Genomic DNA, 19,715 nt, shown 5'->3' on the forward strand with positions numbered 1-19,715 from the left:
CTAGTATGAGCTAGATTTTTCTTTTAAGTGAAAAAAAAACAACCCACAGAATAAAATAGGGAGTTAGTTAATCTGAAAAGCTTGAAATTACTGTTAATATCTGTGGAGTGATTATAGCATTCACTGCTCAGAAAGAAACTGAGGCTTGTTTTTCAGTTTTTAAGTACCACATATGTCTTCATCACATTTAAATTTTGGAATTTACATGCAGATGTGATCATTATGCTGTTTTGAGTCTGAGCACAAGTATCTCACATGCATAGTCATATTGCAGATGTTACATCTCTATCATTTCTTCTTTCAGAATTGCATGCGAAAATTCTTCTGGGAGTTTTACCCAAAGTCTTTTACCCTGTATATTGCAGAAGGCTGACACACTCCCACCAAATTTTGAGTGAACTTAGCTGTCCCTTTAAATATGAAAAGCATTTTACAAAAGGCAGAAATCAGTGAGTCATTACAACTGTTTTCTGTACATATATCTTGCAAAGCAGTGCACACTCAAACATCTCTTAAAACAGCTTCAGAGGTAGGAGTCACTTTATAAATGGTAGGCTAAGAATTAATTGTTACCACCAAATCTTACTTACTAGTACTTCTAGTACTCAGTGCAGCAAGTAGAGTGTTTATCTGACATGATAAAGCAATGCCAGAGCTGGGACCACTGTCATATTGGAGATAAAGCAATCCATCCACACCGTAAATTCATAACCTGCAATAAAATCTTCCTAAATTTTAATTTCCTCTGGTGTTAGCCACAGGCTGACTTCAGACTCTTCATGGGAGCACTCTGGTGGATAGTGTGTGCCAGCACTGCGTAGCTGACTGGCAGATGTACTGCTCGAGCGCTGTTTGCACCAGCTCTGCCTTACAGACACTGTGGCTCTAGGCAATTAACCAAAGCTGAGAGCATCAGCAATATATAAAGGGAAATTAACAACAGGAGGGAAACAAGGAGTTAATTTTGCAGCTAAAATGAAAGGAGTACTTTAAATTCTTACCTTTGCCTTTGGGAGATTGACAATCAGTTACAACCCTCTAGGGAGGCAGTTTTGAGAAGACGGAACACTGGTTGAAGGACTCCTCTGCTGAAAGAAAATTGGGAGGGAAAGGAAAAGGAAAAAAGGTTTTAAAAGGTACTTGTCGCTAGAGTAAAAATACCAGGAAGATCAAAGCTTAAAACTCAGTATCTTCTGAGCATTCTTCTCCACAGTCTTAAGGAAACAAACATGGCTTGTTACACTACTGGTAGAGAAAAATATGGAAAGGGAAGCCAGAACCTTACTATAACGGCATACATTTATGTGCAGATGGAATAGCAGAAATAACTTAGAATACTAAAGATACAGTAAAAAAAATCAATATAAAATGGATGTCTGTTCAACACTGCTAATAATGCTAATAATATCAGTAAAGGTGCTATTTGATTTCTAGATCATCCTGTGGGATACTGTCCTGGTTTTGCCTGCAATTCATGTGCTAAATATAAATTCTAGGTTTTATAACACATATTCTTTTTCTTGCTTCTTCTCTTGTTAATTAGTATCCTATAGACCTGAAGAGAACAGAAAACACACATGCTTTAGTGTAACAATTATTAAACAAACTTCTCACACTGCCTGAGAATGCAGTTGTTCCCTTACTTCCCTACAACCTCCAGCTGTGAGCTTTTAGTCTTATAACCTCTAAATAGTAGGCCTATCAACATGTAGCTGCTAGAACAAGTAGTAGTGGTAATTGGTAATTTTACCATTTAGCTAATACTCAGTACTTTGGTACAAAAAGCTCCGTGCTGTTTGCCTCAGCATCCTATTGTGATCTAAAACATAGTTATTAGTCAGGGATGGTTATAAAATCCCATGGAACTTTTAATCAATTATTGCATGTGTGTATGCTACTTCACCTGCATTGCCAAAATAGCAACTTGGAAGTTTATTTTTGCTCTTTTGTCTTGGTTTTCTAGTAACTGATTTTCAGTGTTGCTTGCATAAAAAAGCCTGGCTGTTCAGGCTCTAAGAATTTTGATAGCTAGGGATAAGAACAAATGCTAAGTGGCTTCCTTCTTCTTCCCATGATATAAAAAAATAATAATTTATTTCTCTGCAGTGTTGTGTTTGCTTATCACAAGATCTATTCCTAATATCATAGTAAAATGAAGTATTCTTGATGATGCATGTCTAAATTTTCATTTTACTCTGCATAAAATCTAAATAGTGCTTTATGAATCTCAGGCAGACAAGTGATATGCATGCAAGTTGACTTCACTTACAGAGAAAGAGAATGCAATATTTGTCCTGTGTATGGGAAAATTTGTAAATGATCTGGTTTGCTTTGGAGTGGGAAGAAAACATGAGATGCAATAACTTACAAAATTAAATGGCAATGCATTTATAAAATGTGAGTTGTTTTGGCAATATGCTTAAGTGTGTAAATAGTTCCATTACAGTCAGTTTCCTCATTGAGAATACTCAGTGTCTTCAAGTTAAACCTTTTAAAGCCATTGGAAGACAATCAAGAAATATTTTTTGCAAATGATTATTTTGAACAGAATACCTAGATTTAGGAAATATGGAGGATTTTTTCCATAATTCATACTATTATATGATGTTGAAAATGGATTTTGAATTATCTTTTTCAATGTGCAGTGGTTTGAACATTACTAAATATGTAGAAAATAGGAAGTTAATTATGAAATTTTTAAAAATCTACTCTAATTTTATGGAGCTATAAATATCAAACTGTACCCATTTTTTCGCTATAATGGATAAATCTGCTTTCTGAAATACTTTGCAAAATCATGTTACATAAATAATACCAATTTAATTTTTTAACCTTAATTGGAAAGAGCTTTTACCCTATAGTGAAAAATGTAGGAAACTTCTCAGAAACCTTCTATAGCTAATCTGATGTACTCAGAAGAAATCACATAATTTGTGCTGTTACACATTGGTCTTGTATATGCATCAGTTAATTTAGCCTTGCTACATGTTCTCCTGATGTATAATGGATATACACTTTTACCTGACTCAGAATCATTAGAAAAATAGTCCCCAAAAATTGCAGGTGGTCTATCCTAACTTTTAAACCCCTGGTAGTTTTTGATGTCCTATATTAAGTTTCAAGCAGGAAGCAATAACTTACAACTCATAGTTGGTTACATTTTGAGTTTTCTTGTAGAATAAGATATTTTCTAAGAATATTTTTATCTCCTTTTCTAGAATAAAATACTTTTTTCAAATTCAGGCACAATGTAAGAGTGCCATGTGTAGTAGTCATTAATTTTTTTGGGAGCATTTTCGGATTTTTATTTGTGAGCAAGTGTTCCTGTTAAGCTTCTTTAAAACTGGTAGAAAAATTTAATTATGTTTGTAGTCAGTTTTTCAAGACTTCAGCAGGACATTATCTTGTCAAAACATTGGGGTTTTTTTCTCTTTTTAATAATCAACTTTATATAGGAGCTCACATAGTCTTACTTCCTGTCTGAGCTACAAAACATGATGAGCAACAGACATGCAGATCTGTGAGGTACTTGCTGATAATTTCCAAGATCTTTCAGACTTTTTACTGCAGAGGAAGATTTTCAGTGTGTTCAGGCAAGAACTTTGTCATGTTTCTGCAATTGTCATCTCTATGATGCTGACTTTTGTGGAGGAAAGCCAGCTGCTAAATGCCAAAGAGTTATAGAATTAGAAAATATTGGCTTAACTTGTAACAGAGAACCATAAACATTCTAGAACCAAAATAAAAGAGAAGTTGTTACTGGGTTTTTAAAGGACAGTAAGATGTCATTTAAGGTGGAGCTTTCAAGATGAAAGTGTTTATGGGCATAATACCTGCAATAGGTCATGAAGGCTTAAATGCATCATATTAAAGGTTAAAAATCAGAAAGGATGAACATCGGGATGCATCAAAATAAATAGTTTAGACAAAACTTGTCCAGAAGCACAATATTTAAAAAAAAAGCAAAACATACAATAAGCTACCTATATACTGGCAAAATATTTTCCTCATTTGCCAAAGGAGCTGGAAGTTACAGAAAAGGCAAAAAACAACTAACCCTTCTTCTTAGAACCCCTCTTACATTTAATTTAATGGAACAGCTTGTATAGTATCGCTTAAAGTGATACATACTCAAATACTCAAAGTAGAGTGCCATAATGAAATAAAAGCAGAAAATTATTTAGCAGGCACAGATTTTTAAGTCTTCTTCATGTACAAAAAATATACTGTAATACTGATATACTTTTGTGTGGTCTGAGAGTTTTTGCTATGTATTTGTTTAGTGGTAGAAATTATTTCTCAATCTGACCTGTTCCAAATTGCTTCTAAGAGTGCATATAAAAATCTTTGTGCCTACCGTTCCAGTGTAAAGGAAAAATAGCTCAATCTCTTTTCTCGAAAATAAATGAGTTTTATATTGCTGTAAAATGGATGACAGATGTTGCTACTAATAAATCTGAAGAGAAACCATTCTATTATTGAAATCATACATAACCCTGGCCCTCTCAGTCAATTGCTTGAATTACTTCTGAAGCGTAGGGCCTTCCACTGAGTTTTAAAACAACACTGGTCACATTCACATCTTCTGGTATCAAGCATTCTGTTTTCTTCATTTGTACCTTCTTCATGCAACTTACCAGGTGTTAACAGACAAAGTAGGTGTGGAGGTTTTTTGTGATCACACTGGCTTTCATGTACTTGATGTATACAATGCTATGCTAAGGTTACTCTGTCACACTATGTCTGCTCAAAGACAGGAACTGGCTCTCCACAGCTGCTTGACTTCATTAACTTTTCTTCACAAAACTGTTGGTGATGAATCTGTGAGTAGCTGGCATAACATGAAACTTTATTCTGTTCTTTCTCTGTTCTTCTTCCTCTACCCACCCCTGCCTCGCATGACTCTCAGCCCTTTGGCAATCATACTGAACTATTCAAACATTATTCCAGCCTTCTTTTAGCTTCATGACTTCCAGCTATGCTAAACAGCTGATTTTTTAATGGACACACAGTGAAGTCTTCCACCGGTACTGAAGTATCACTGGTTTTTGTTAACTAATTATCATTTTCATTTGCAGAAATTTCTTCTACAAAACATTAGAAAAAATCAAAGCAAAATTAGCTAGGAGCAACCAAGGCTCATAATTTAAAAAGATCAGAACTGACTGATGATCTTTGATTAGATAAATAGAAGTTGGAGAGAAAATTAAACAGAAACTGTGAAAACAAAAAAGCTTGCCTATACTGTACCTAAAATTAATTTAATATTTGCTATACAAATATTTAAAAATATTATGGACCACTTTATTTTTTTTTTTTTTGTAATTTGAATATATTCACTCAGGGTCTAGACTAACAAATTTCAATTTACACTTCCCATTTTGGATTTTGATTTCATTACCTTTTTTAGAGATAGCGCTGAATTTTGTAATTATTTAAAATAATGAAGAAGTAGTTAAAATAATTATGATTTGCTTAGAGGTGTGAACCTTGATCTCAGCATATAAGGGAGTTTTTTAAAAAAATAATTTCTAACATCCTGTGTTCATATGCCCAGCCAAGATCCTATTTCAAATTACTAACATTATAAATTGGGGGTGGAATTAGTCAAGTAAATAGTTCCAAGAGTTATAGCAAAACTGAGTAAATCTGGTATTGTTCTATGTTCAATATCTTTTGAATGAATTCCCACATCACTCCTCATTTTCAGTTCCATGAGAAATATTAGCTGTTGTTGCTTGACAAATGTGAAAGCGTCATGTTTAAAGTAATCTCTTTCCTTCAGTCTTCCAGAGAGCCTGCTTGAGTATGCTCCATTCAGCTCACAGTGATTCACAATGCCTCTTTCAAGGCCATGTGAATATTATTGTGAAAAATGTGTTGGAGGAGCATAAGACAGGAGCAAGCTCCCAGCAGATGAGAGCGGGCGCTGCCTTGTGTCACCTCTGTGCAAGCTCAAGGCAAGGGCCTCTGCCATGCTTCAGAGCATGCTGGGGTGTCCAGCATTTTCTTCCACACAATAACTCGCTGTACAGACATTATCTATCATTTCTAATAGCTGCGCTCACTATTATATAGCGGAGCACGCTCAATCACAGACTGTTCCCACTTACTTCATCTTAGGGCAGCAGCAAAATTTCAGGTAGGATTCAAAGCCGCAGGCCACAGTTCTAAACATTGGGTTGGGTGACAAAGTGAACCTTTGACATCGTGAATCTTTGAGTCTTTATGAGATGAAAATCTTGAAATGTAGACTGCCTTAGCCATGTGTAAAAACCTCATTAGAGGTTTTTTTATCAGCAGTGGTTATTCAGCTTGCCAGAGGACTGTGAAAACCTGGATTTTATGCATTGTCCTCTGCTTGAGAGAAAGTTCTTCTGGATCCTTCTAGACCAGAAGTCAATGGTGTTTTCTGCATATAGCATCCTTGTCTGGATAAAAAACTTATTTTAAGTGGTGAAACTCACCCCAAATCAAAAAAAGCAATTTATATGCACCCCCTTCTCTTCTTTTTCCTATACTTGTTCCCTTCTAACAGACCCCAGTTAGAAGATAGGCATATTCTCAGTATCTGTGAAAGGAAATGTTGCCCAAAGTGGTGACACACACAAGTAGTGAGAGGGATTCCTCCCTCATATTCAAGCATATGAAGAGTGAAGTCCAGATCACACCCACTCCCTGCATTGACAGGAAGTCAGAGAAGAGCTTCACCATCTACTTATAAAGGAACTATTTTTTTTCCTTCTGTTCAAGTTTCATACAGTTTCAAAGATGTCATGTGTTTTAACTTCTCTCAGCACTTTGTAGCCTGTCTTTTGCTTATTTATATTAGGAGTACTTGACATAAGGCATTGCTTTGTGTCTTACATCTTCCAGTGTTTTCTTAATTGATAGACCTGTGTTCATAGTGGTGCAAAGACTTAAAACAAGCAGAGAAAACATAAAAATGGGAAACTCCTGTGTTTATTCCTTTTTACTAGGAATCTGTAATCATGTAAGCATTATGAATGTTTTAAGCATGCTCTTCAGATCAATGAAGATAAATGCTGCATTGGATGTGGAAAAATGGTTCATATTTTGTATGAGTAACATTATTACAACACTGAATAGTACTGAATTTCAAAGGATATCTTCTTTAACTGCATTTTTCCGAAGTTCATTTTCTGTTCTGACAACGTATCTTTTTTCTCCATCTCTTCAGCAATAATTGGACTTCTGTTGGGTTTTGTTTTGTTTTGTTTTTTTGTACTTATGTTTGCTGTTTATAGAAGCTATTATGTCTGTACACGTGCATTGTGCTGGACACCAGAGAAGCAGTTGAAATGCACAGATGCTACCTTAACTGTTTAACTCACTTCACCAAAAGTGCTTTGTACATCCTGAACTAAATATCTTTTGTTAAAACTCAAGGGATACAATTCCATAACTCTTATTCTTCATTTTTTCCTTCTTGTTTTTAAACACTACATCTTTTGGGACATTTTTCTAACCACTTATCAAAGTGAAAATATCCCCTTTCTAAAATGTAAAAGTTTGATTCTGAGCTAGAAATGCAGAACATAGTGTTGTTCTCCTTTAAAAACAATACTTCAACAAAGTTAATGGTTTTGACAAATTTCTTTGTTAGGTTCTTAAATTCTGCAGATGTGACATTAATGCAGTTAGTATAGTTTATAGTTGACAGTTTAGGCTACAGAGTATGTAGGCTGCATTAAAACACATTGAGGAAGATTATGGCATTGAGGAAACAATTCCTTGAGAGTGGTGTAACATCAGTAACAGAATTGGCCATGAGGAGGAAGGAGGGAGAGGCAGACTGTATGGTCTGAGAACTCCTTTGACAGACTGCTCTTACTTCCTCTTTTCTCTCTTGATGTTTTGAACATAAGAAAACAAGATGCTTCTAATTCATTCTCAAACTGAGATGTTGGAACTTGATTGCAAAGATTTATTGCTTTATACTTAAGACTGAGTGCAAGGGAACTACTTACAGAATATGTCATATGTATTTACTAGTAGAGATATTTTTATTTTAACAAAGAGTATAAAGGAGAGGAAGAAAAGGAAAATAATGCTTTTATGTGTTCTGGACATAAAAGCATTATCTAGAATGCTTTGGACAATTCAGGCTACTAACATAAAAAGTGTGCTCTGGTGTACATATGAACCTGCTGCTTATCTCATTATTTACCTCACCATAAAGCTATATGTGATGTGAAAAAGTAAAGCTTAAAGCAAAGACTGCCTCATTGTACTGCTTTCCCTTTTATTTTTCAACTAAAAGTAAGGAGGATGTAAAAGCACAAACATTAGTGTGTTAAAAATATTGACTGGATAGAACAAGCCTACTTTTTTGTTTTCCTAATCTTGATTCTTGGCAAGCCCCAATTTAACCCTGATTTAGTGGCATCCTAAATCCTAACCCTGTCTGGAAACTAAGTGTTAAATCAGAAATGGTAATCATGGAAATTCATATTGCTGCCCTTTGTAGTCCTCCTATCTTTTATTCACCAGTGCAATATATATACTATTTTCCTTGTGAATGTTTGCATATGGAAATATGTGGAATGCTGTATCCTCTTTGCTTCAGAAGTTTAGCTTTGATTTTCCTAAATGTATTAAAGTACACATTCTCTGCCTTAGTTTCATTACCTCACACTCTTGAGTCCTGTCCTTGTGGGACATCTGGTAGAGATGCTTAGATTCCCTACATTTTTTATTACTATTATTTCGTTGTTGCTGTTGGTAGTGGTTTGTTGTTTGGTTGGGTGTTTTTCTGGGACATAGCTTCTTGTATCTCCTGTTAAATTCCAAATGAACAGAACAGACAGACATCAAAAGTTCAATACAACCAAATTTGGCCACATTGATGTTCAGATGATATGTTCTGCTCTAAGCAGAACTGTGTACATTGTGTACAAATCTGAGAATAAACCCTGATTCTGAGTCTTGTGTTTCCATATGAGTGATGACTCTACAAATGTCAACTCTTGTTATTCAGAAAGCCATTAACTCAGAGTGAGAGGTATTTCATTGTTCATGTGAGTGAGACAAGTAACTTTGGGAAAAGCTTGCAATGTGCAGACTAATTTTGCAGATTTTGAGAACTGGTGAAAGGTGCAAATTCATTTTTCCATTTTCATGTCCTTATGAAGATATCTGATTTCAAAGGCTCAGTGCATTCATTTGTTGAAACAGAGAACTTATTTAAAGATAAATGCTAATAACAATGAATGTTAACTGACTTAATGCAATGTGAAATTGCTGCTTCAACATTCATACAAATGATAATTCAGTCTAAGTGGCTCTGTGTTTTGTTATATAGACATTACTTTGCAATTTGCAAGGTAATTGCATACAGAGCTACTAAACAAATTTGTTTTCTTTTGTATCTAAATGTGCTTTGCACATCTCTCCAGTATATGAAGATACTTTGAAATGCATGGGTTTTGATGGGATGGTATGGACAGCTGTTCCTATGTTGAATTTTTACTGATCATCTTACCAATGTCTAATTCACTATTCTTGTGCGCTAAAATTGTGTGAAATTAAAGAGAACTCCCAACCGATACTGAGATCTATTATTCTAGTGTAGCTATTACCCTGCCTTACTGATGTACTGCATCAAGAAAAAATACCCATCTGTATATAGCAACTTTGAACAAAGAATCCCACAATGCAATTTATTGTGTTCATAACTACTTCTATTTGCCAAAATTTGCTTTGTAAAGTGTTTCAGTATGAATAATGTTTATTAACTGGCAATGTCTCTGATGCTTTATATCTTTTAAATCAAATTTATTTTTTATGTATAATTAGAATTGGCTCTGGTTTTATTTTTCAATTCCTTTATATGTATTGTTCTTCAATAATAGTACAGAATACCAGCTTCACTGCAAAATGGTGATTTTAGTTCCTCCCCTACTCTCTTTGATTTTACTGTTCTCAATCCTGCATTCAGTTCAGTAGGAAGAAGAATGATTTTGAATAATACGGTCATGATGTCAAAACAGTGCAAATTATATGCTGCTGCCATCTGGAATAGTGAAAATAAAAGCTTTATTTACACTGTTCTTTGAAATAATAAACTTTATTGTGGCAGTTTATCTTCAGTATCTATAATGTATTCTGGGAATGTTCCATGTATGCCTTTTTATTCTGTGAGCTACAGAATGACTAAAATTTGCCTGTGGCAAACCTATCAGTGAATCTTGAAATAGCTTCACTTTCTTTTCTTCCTGAATAGAGAAACACCTTCCATTTTCACAAAAAGAATAATTGGTTTACATAAACAAAATTTTCAAGGGGCACAGTCTAACACTATGAGTGTGTATATAATATGAGTATGTTAGGCCGATTACACAGATTTAACTACAGGTTAATATTCTGTTCTACATATGAATATGAACTCCAGATTCATATTGTGGAACATGGATTTTTCAATTAGGAAAATAGTTAATGTGAAATTAAATACTTAACAAACATATTAGACAGTTTTGACAACTGTCTGGCCTTGAGTCCTGGTGCTGTTACCTTGCTTTTATAGTGCATAATCCAAAACCAAAGTCATAAGAATTTGCTTTGGATACTTCACATTTGTACTTCATATCCATATCATAGTGATATCATCATATTGTACTGTAACTCAGAAGACTATTCACACTATTCAGTCTTCCTTGTTGAAACATGGTGGTGATTGCCAGAGTGATTCCATAAGGTAGCTATGTAAAATTTAAAACTTCAAGACTCAATCTGTTTCTAAAATCTAACACTCTTCTTGCTGCCAGCAGGGCCTACGCATGATCTGAAAGTAACCTTTTAGAGAAAAAGGAGTCAAAATGTTAAGAAGCTGTGGCACAAATCCTAGCTAAATATGAATGCCTTCCCCTTTTTCTAGCTGTGTTTTATATTAGACGTGTGTTTACCACAAAGGGTCAAAGCCATTGTACTGAAATAGTCTTCTTTCTTTGGATCCTGCTTTTGTATACAAAAGCTTTTTTTTTTTTGTAGTGATTTTTTTTTTTGGTAGTCTTGCAGTATACCTTCATAACTAAGTTTTTGAAATATTATTAAATAATTACATCACTAAAAAAATTTTAAAATATATTGATTTAAGATGAGAAGAAATCGAGTTTAGTGATGAGCAGAACAGAGATAGTAATATATAGCTGTGGCACAGCTATGCTTTTTTTTCAATCAATGCCACTTAAAGATAAGTATAGTTTCCTTTTTTCTTGGTAGAGCATAATTTTAACTTGTGGCTGTTTTCAAGATACCGCTCTATCAAAATTTCTGTTCACACAAAAAGACCAAGTTTGAGTCTCTACCTTAAATGCTGTTGCCTTTATGAGGAGAAGCTCACTTCTAGGACAAGTGCAGCAACAAGTGAAATGACATATTTTACATTTGTTTTAGCTATACATACATTGAAATCTGAATGTAAAGGCTAATGTGCTTTTTCCAATCAAGTTTCTTGGAAGGGAAGCAATTACTAAACTGGCAGCAATGACATTGTTTACAGAACATAGAATCACAGAATCATAAAATGGCCTGTGTTGGAAGGTATCTTAAAGATCATCTATTTCCAAACTCTCCAGAATACACAGGGACACCTTCCACTAAACCAGGTTGCTCAGAGCCCTGTCCAGCTTGACCTTGAACAGTTCCTTGCCAGGTTCAATTCCAGCTTCACCTAGGCCTTCCTGATCTCATCCCACACAACCATACTTCATCTCTCTACTCTTCTTAGGTTGCCACCCATCCTAGCTTCAACTGCCTGTGCATTTGCTTCTTTCCCTCCAGTCTGACCAGCAGTTCCCTACTCAGCCCTGCTGTTCCCTTGCTTTCCTTGCCTAGTTTCTTGCTCCTGGGTGTTGGCAGCTCCTGCTCTCTGTGGAAGACTTCCTTAAAGATCTGCCAGCTCTGCTCCACTCCCTTTTCCCTGAGGAAAGCCTCCCAGTGGCTATCTCCTTGAAGGGCTGGAAGTCTGCTTTCCTAAAGTTCAGGGGCCTAACTTGGTTCCTCACCTGGCCCATATCCCTCAGGACTGCAAACTCCAACAGTGCACAAACACTGCGGCCCAGACTCCCTCCAATCTTGACGTTCCAGACCAGCTCACTTACACTGCTGCCCATCAGATCCAGGATTTTATCCCCTCTGGTAGGGCTGCTGTCTATTCCTTGGCTCCAGAGGGTATCCCTCCTGCTTTCCAAGAGTCTCCTGGCTTGCCTGTAGCTTGCTACGTTGCTTTCCCAGGAGATTTTGGGATGGTTGAAATGCCCCAGCAGGACCAGAGCCTGTGAGCATGATGCTGCCTGTAGCCAGAACAAGAAGGCTTCATCAGCAGGGTCCATTTGATCAGGGGTCTGTACTTAAAATTATCCACAAGGTTCCCTTTGTTGCCTTGGTCCCTGATTCTTACTCACAGGCTTTTGACTTGCTCATGGCTGTTCTTCAGAGACAGCTCTTCACACTCAGTCTACCTCCTGATGTAGAGGGTGACCCCTCTGCCTCTATCTTTCCTCACCTGTCTCTTCTGGAGAGCCTGTAGCCATTGATAGTCATGCTCCAGTCACATCCCGATAGTCACAAGTTTCAGTGATGGCAAGAAGATCATAACATTCTAGTAGCATAGTGGCTTCCAGCTTCTGTTTGTAGTCTGTTCTCTGTGCCGTGGGTGAGCAATGTCGAACTGATGGAATATACAGAGTTGAGAAATACTAAGAACCATGATACAAAGCAAGGCAAGGTAATTGTGTAACATTCTCTCGGGGGTTCATCTGGTAACCTCTCTTTGTAATTGTTTTCTATGTTGTTCAGATCATACACTGAAAAATAACTTTTGTGGAGTTCATGCAGAGACTGGAAATTATGCTAGTGTAGTACTTACTATGCATTCTTTTAATGCCAGTAAGGAAGTTCAACACCTTAAAGACACATAACAAATTCAAAGAATGTGGCCTATTTCTAAATCACTTGTATCTGTCATCCTGAACAAAATATGTATTACATGTATAAGTCACTAAGACACAAGGACAGAGAAATCTGACCTTTAATGGCCTCTCAAAATGACAGTACAAAATGGCTTTGAGAAGGTCAAGTCTGATTTAAATTGTTGATGAATTGGAAACTAATTGACTAGAACTGAGTATAACATGGGAAGGATGGTATATACTATAGTTCAGAGAGTAATGAGCAAGTTAACGATCAGTAAAAAATATTTTTCTGGATACCTCATGTAAAATTGTAGAGGTACCAATACATAAAATTTTCCTAATAGTCACTCTTCTCTTACTGTGGCTGAGATGCAGTTGTTCAATGATTGGATGCTCAGCTTGGTTTCATAGAGTGTTTGATGGTCTGTCATACTTGGTATCACTAAAGTGTAAAGACAGTTATACAAATCATGAATAAACTTAGGGAAAAAAAAAGTAATTAGCATCTTAAAAACTAAATCCACTATGATAAGCCCTCCAATTAGAAATTTCATTATTTCCCTGGTCCATTTGATTTTGAATATCTGGGTTTATTGCCAGATACCTGAAAGCCAGGTTGGAAACCAGCCACAACTGTCAAAAATATAACAGTTCTGGTATTTGAATGCTACATTGTGATGTTTCTCATGAAAATTTCATGAAGAGCATTCATTCAAAGAGATTCTGTGCATAAGGCAGATGGATGAATTTAATTGCCCTTATTGAAAATAAGAAAGGGTGGCTCTTTATTACTCCATCCTATTAACATTCAAGACAGATTATCTTTGTTGTACATTTCGGTATTTGCAAAAGGGACTCTAGGGTTTTCTATATAAGCCAAGTAGGAAAGGTAAGGTCATAAAAATCCTGTTCTGTGTCAGAAGTCGGATCTTGTCAGCTAATATCAAAGCAAAGACTTTTATAAACAGACATTAAACATACCTTTCTTTGGGAAGAGCCTTTGGCTGGTGAATGATTTGACATTTATCAGCTTATGGGTAGAAATCCTGATTCTGAAGAGACATGGAAGCTCTCTGAACAGTTGTGTTCACTGTACCAATCACCACTGGGATGATCGGTGAATCGGGTGCAGATTATTTCTCTTGCGTTCTTCCAGTTGTAGGTATTAACACTGAAAGAAACAGATGGATCCACATGGTTCTATGACTAATGTCATCCCCAAAATGTTGGTTTCTTTATAATGGGGTGGCCTATACATGGCACCAGCTTGCTGACAGGATTCAGCTCTGTTCTCAAAGGGGGAAGAGATTTTTTGGTCAAGGGCTATCAAGGCTTATTGATAGGGGTTTAAATTAGATATGACAGGGGAGGGAGATTTCATCAGGTTTAACAGTGATAAGGTGTGGGACAGCATCCTATGCCACACCTACTAGTTAGATGTCTGAGCTGGAAAGAGCCTGGAGAGAGTATGCAGGTCAGTAGCAGAGCACCTGAAAGACAGCGCCATGACATTCCAGCCACACCAGACAGAAAGTCAGCTTCAGTGGGGAGCAATTTAAAACCTCATCATGCTAACACATACAGCATGGGTGGAATTAGAAATGTGGGGATGCCTGCAGGTCTATGATTTTAGTTGTCATCATGGAAACAAAGGGACCTCCCCTTGGACTAGAGTGTTGGAATGAAGGAATGCAGCCTCTACACATCATATTTGAAAATTCATGGCAGTGCACTGAAGTTCCCACCAGCAGGAAAGGGGAAAACATGACCCCACTTTTAAAAAGGGAAATAAGAAGGACCAAGAAGCTGCAGGTCACATCAGTGCCTGGCAAGTTCAGGGAGCAGATCTTCCTGAAAATATGCTAAGAGACATTGAAAATAATTAGGTAGTTGGTGACAGCCAACATGGCTTCACTTTAAGACAAATCATATCTGACAAATTTGGTGGCCTTCTAGGGTTGTGTTACAACAGTGGTGGACAAGGAAGGGCAACAGAAATTATGCATATGGATTTGTGCACAGAGCATTTGACACTCTCCCAAATGTCTCTAAATTGGAGAGGCATGAATTTTTACTAGTGGAACTCTTGGTGGATAAAAATTTGGCTGATAGCACTCCTAGAGTTGCAGTCAACAGCTCAATGTCTAGTTAGAAGCTAGTGACAGCTGGGGGTCTTCAGGGATTAGTATTGGGACTGGTGTTACTTGGCACCTTTATCAGAAATACGGGCAGTGGGATTGAGTGCTGCTTTAGCAAGTTTTCCAGTGACACCAAGCTGTTGCAGTGGTGTCACACACTGAGTGACATGGATTGACCTTAACAGGCATGAGAGGTAGAATCTGAGGAACTGCAAAAGGACTAGGTGAAAGGTTCTGTACCTGTGTTGGGGTCATTCCAAACAACAATACAGACTTAGTGGAAAATGGATCAAAACTCTGGGGAGAAAGTCTCCCCAGAGAAAGGATAGAAAGAAAGGGTACAAGAAGGCTGGAGAGGGGCTTTTCAAAGGGGTAGGAAATGGGAGATTTGCCCTAAGCTGAAGGAGAGTAGGTTTTGATTAGATCTTAAGAAGAAAAGCTTTACTCTGAGGGTGGTGAGGCACTGAAATTGGTTGCTCAGAGGGGCTCTGGATCCCCCATTCCTGAATGTGTACAAGACCAGGTTGGATGTATCTCTGAGTACCTCGGTCTAGTGGAAGAGGTTCCTGTCCATGGCAGAGGTGTTGGATGTAGGACCTTTAAGGTCCTAAACCATTCTGTAGTGCTATGGTTACCTATTTGCACTTGTAGTGCAAGCAATTAAGTAGCTCATGAGCAACATCACAGCCCAAGTACTACAAAGATCTGTAGGCTGTACTTGCTTGCTATACATTTTTTCAGAAAAGTCTGAAGACTTATCTGACCTCTTTGAAAATATGACACTTCTTAACTAAAGGCAGTTAATGTTGAACAATTTCTCCTGTTAGTTTTATCCCCTAAACTGTTGCTTGTCAGTAATGACTAATCAATACATTTAATAGTATGTGGCATATAGTTAGTGTTCATCCTCTTTCTTTGGTTATTTTTGGTTTTCGTTTTAGAATAGAAATAATATTATTTTGCAAAAAAAAAAAATTGCCACTTTAATGGAAAAGATGAGCAACATTGTGTATTTCAGACAGGTTATTTTAGCTATGCAAACTTGATTTCTGAGAAATTACCTGATCGTACTGTGCTTCCAGTGTTACTTGCTAGCAGGTGTCACATTATGAAGGCCAATTACTTTTGTACAGCATCTTCTAATATTTCAGTATTAACCACACTAGCATGAGGATTTTGGGCTGTATCTGAGTATTCTAATAGACACTGTGGTATCTAGTCAATATCATTATGAGTATCCTGCCACTTTAACTTTGCCATCCACACAGCTGCCATGTTTAGAATTTCTCAGTGTTTTGCAGTCATATAATGCACTCATCTTCACAGCACTTCTCTGTAGCAGTAAAGCACTATCATGTGCATCTCTAAGATGGATAATCAAAGCACAGGGGCAATAGATGTTAAGAGCAACAGCAGATAAGTAGTACTGATTAGAAGCAGGAAGCATAACTTCGGTCTTCTGAGTGGCCAGATCTTACACTTTGTGATCATCCTTCCTTATGTACTTCTGTGATAGTAAGAGAAGGGGTTTTCCCTATTGTAGGTAGACATGGTAATTTGATATTTCACATAAAACAGTAAGGACTTTTTTAAACAGGACAACATCAGTGTTGTATGGTACCATAGTATGAGTCCAGTGATTGATTGCATGATTGTAGTGTATCTCATCTGATTTTATAAAGTTTATAGCCATTTTTTAATGAACTTTTTCTTTTGTATCAGCATTTTGATTAATTTGTTCATTGCTTACAGACAATTACATGATTATGGACTGGTAAGCAGGATCATGATTTGGGCTTTCATGCTGTACTGCACAACTAACATGAAATCTCTCAATGTGTACATTTCTTTTTCAGAGGATCAAATTCCTCGAGGTTTTCCAACCATTGATATGGGCCCACAGCTGAAGGTGGTTGAACGAACTCGTACGGCTACCATGTTATGTGCAGCCAGTGGCAATCCTGATCCTGAAATAACTTGGTTCAAAGATTTCTTACCTGTTGACACAAGCAACAACAATGGCCGCATCAAGCAGCTACGCTCAGGTAGGGTCTTGTTACTGTTTGCACCGACGCCCAGAGTTGTTCTCTCTCACTTTTTCTTTCTTTTCTTTCTCTTCCTTTTTAAAAACAATTTTATTTATAGGTAATAATTTCTCTTTCCCCTCTCCTTTTCTGTGTTACTGGGTGTGTTGTCCATGTCTGTGATGTTGTCATAGCTTTCTATAGAGTCTGTCTCTATGTGTTTTGCAGCTTCTGTTTACTCCACATTGCTCACTGCTGTGACTGTATTTTTTGATAATTTTTTTCTTTACTGCTTTTTGCAGTACTTGATGGATCCATTTTCTCCTCTTTCTTTCTTCTTTCCTTTTAATTTTTTTAACAAATTTATTTCAACATTGGACTTCATTCAGAAATTGCAAGGAGTACCAATGGTTATATTCATCAAAACCAAAACCTGCATTAGACACTTCAATTAAAATCTAAAATGTGTTTATTGCTGTCTTTTCCACATTTGACTTCACCAAAGATTAGCCAGTTTGGACACATCTTCTTTCCTCTCACGAATACATAAAGCATAGTACTTCTTCCCATGCAGATTTATACCTGAAAAAAAAAAAAAAAAGGATATGAAATCTGGGTAATCTATGGAACAAAGTTGGAGGTTTTTTGCTGGCTGAGCATTTTTCCAACACATTTAGCCACAGTAGTGTGCGTCCACGCTAAAGCTTTATGAATCCTATATTTTCTGGATCTACAGAAGTCTGCTTTTGGTGTAGATTCCAGCTTTTGCTGCTCTCTCTTTCTCTTTGCCCCTTGCACCTCCCTAGCAGTTCTCTCACTATTCTCCTGACCTAGTTTATTCTTTTGCTCTCTTTAGATTAAAAACAAAACAAACAAAACAAAACAAAACAACCCTCTAAATTTATCAAGTTTAAATCTTATCCCAAAATAAGATCAGATCACTGATCATTGGGATATAATGGCTTTTTTCTTTGACAATTGTGGTAGATATCGTTGTAGAATCTAAGTTGTTTAATCACGTGTCTTCCCAGAATTCTCGGCTTTTGACCTGTCCTGTGATGTTAAATCGTCTTGTTAACCTACTTTTTGCTTGTTGTCAGCAGAACTGTGTAAATTAACCTTCTGTTAATGTAAATTAAGATTTTTTCACATGTGACATAGATGATTTAGTATATAAAGCTTTAACTGAAAACTTTGTACCAAATTATAAGGAATATAATAATATTTTTATGCTGTCTTTCTTCTCTCCGTATTTAAATCTCCAGAATCTATTGGTAAGTGCTTAGTTCTGAAGCGCACTTCACCCCCACTAATTTCCATATTCAGAATATTATGATTATGATTATGATAATTATTATATGATTAGTGTTATTATTCTTAAAATGCATGGCATGCATTTTACTAACAGTCAGTGTAGTCACCAGATCCCTATAGTGGCGCACACGCACACCTCCACAGAAATGTTGTCTTTTCAGTCATAGCAACACCTAAAAGAAACAGTACACATGTATCACGTAGATCTAGAACAGTAAATGCCATAATCCAGCCTAAACTGCAGTGTTTGTTTTGAGATAGACTTTAGTGTATCCTCTTTTTATATATATATAGATCTATATATATATATTTAAATAGAATTTCCAATATTTTCCTAAAATATGTCATAAGTACAGTTTTGTAAAGTTTCCTTTAAGTATTTGAGGCATATTTGATACATATCTAACCCTATATAACCAAACATCTAAGAACTCAGATGCTACTCTGAGAATGGCAGTGCAGCCAAGTACAGCCTTTTTGCCCTTTGTGGTACAATGCAACTTGCTTTTATAACCTGATAATACTATCTAATATATTCCTGTTTTAACAGTATAGTAATTCAAGTTTCTCTTAAGACCTTATTTAATTCTGTAAATCTAATTTGATTCTTCTTCCAAAGCCCTAGCCTCCTTCTTCTCGTACTAATGCTTCTTCTTTCTAATCTTATTTGCATTCATATTATCCACCCAGGTGGTACACCAATAAGAGGTAAGAGTGCTGAACTAACGTTCACAGAATGATCTTACTCATTCTTTCTGTCCTTTCATCCCTCTCATCTTTGTCCTGTTTTTGGTTTGGTTTTGTTTTGTTATCCTTAAGGAAAAAACAAAACAAAACAAAAACCATGGAAATGTCCATCATCTGATTTTCTTTTTCCTTCGTCCTGTTTGGTTATGATCAGTGACTCTCATATTGTGACCTTTCTTTCTTCACATTGCCTTTTCCTTTCCCCTTTTCATTTGTTCATTAAAAAAAAAATAAATTAAAAAAAAAAAAAAAAGTTGTGATATGCTTCAAAGAAAGCATATCCAGGTCTCCTGGCCATAGCCCAGTCACAGCGTACCATTTGTCCCTCTTTTTTCTTTTTCTTCTTCTTCTTCTCCTTTTTCTTCTTCTTCTTTTTCTTCTTTTTTTTTCTTTTTCTTCTTTTTTTTTTTTCTTCTTTTTTTCCTTCCTCTTTTTTTTTTTTTTCCAACTGGAGCAAAAAAAGATCATTTTTTTTCTTCCTTAGCTGTTCTTGTCCTGGACCAAAGCCAAGATGGTCTGGAGAACAGTAGCAGACATGCAGAAGACACCATGGACTA

At 36.4% G+C, this 19,715-nt stretch overlaps 1 protein-coding gene across 1 annotated transcript in view; it reads left to right on the forward strand.

Moving 5' to 3' along the window:
- Window positions 1–19,715, forward strand: part of PTPRD (protein tyrosine phosphatase receptor type D) — a 225,125-nt gene that overhangs the window by 70,873 nt on the left and 134,537 nt on the right. The window contains exon 5 of the mRNA XM_062513752.1: window positions 16,930–17,118. Within this exon, the coding sequence (XP_062369736.1) occupies window positions 16,930–17,118 (189 nt within the window). The remainder of the gene's footprint in view (window positions 1–16,929; window positions 17,119–19,715) is intronic.

This window comes from Cinclus cinclus, chromosome Z, assembly GCF_963662255.1.
Source record: "Cinclus cinclus chromosome Z, bCinCin1.1, whole genome shotgun sequence".
NCBI lineage: Eukaryota > Metazoa > Chordata > Aves > Passeriformes > Cinclidae > Cinclus > Cinclus cinclus.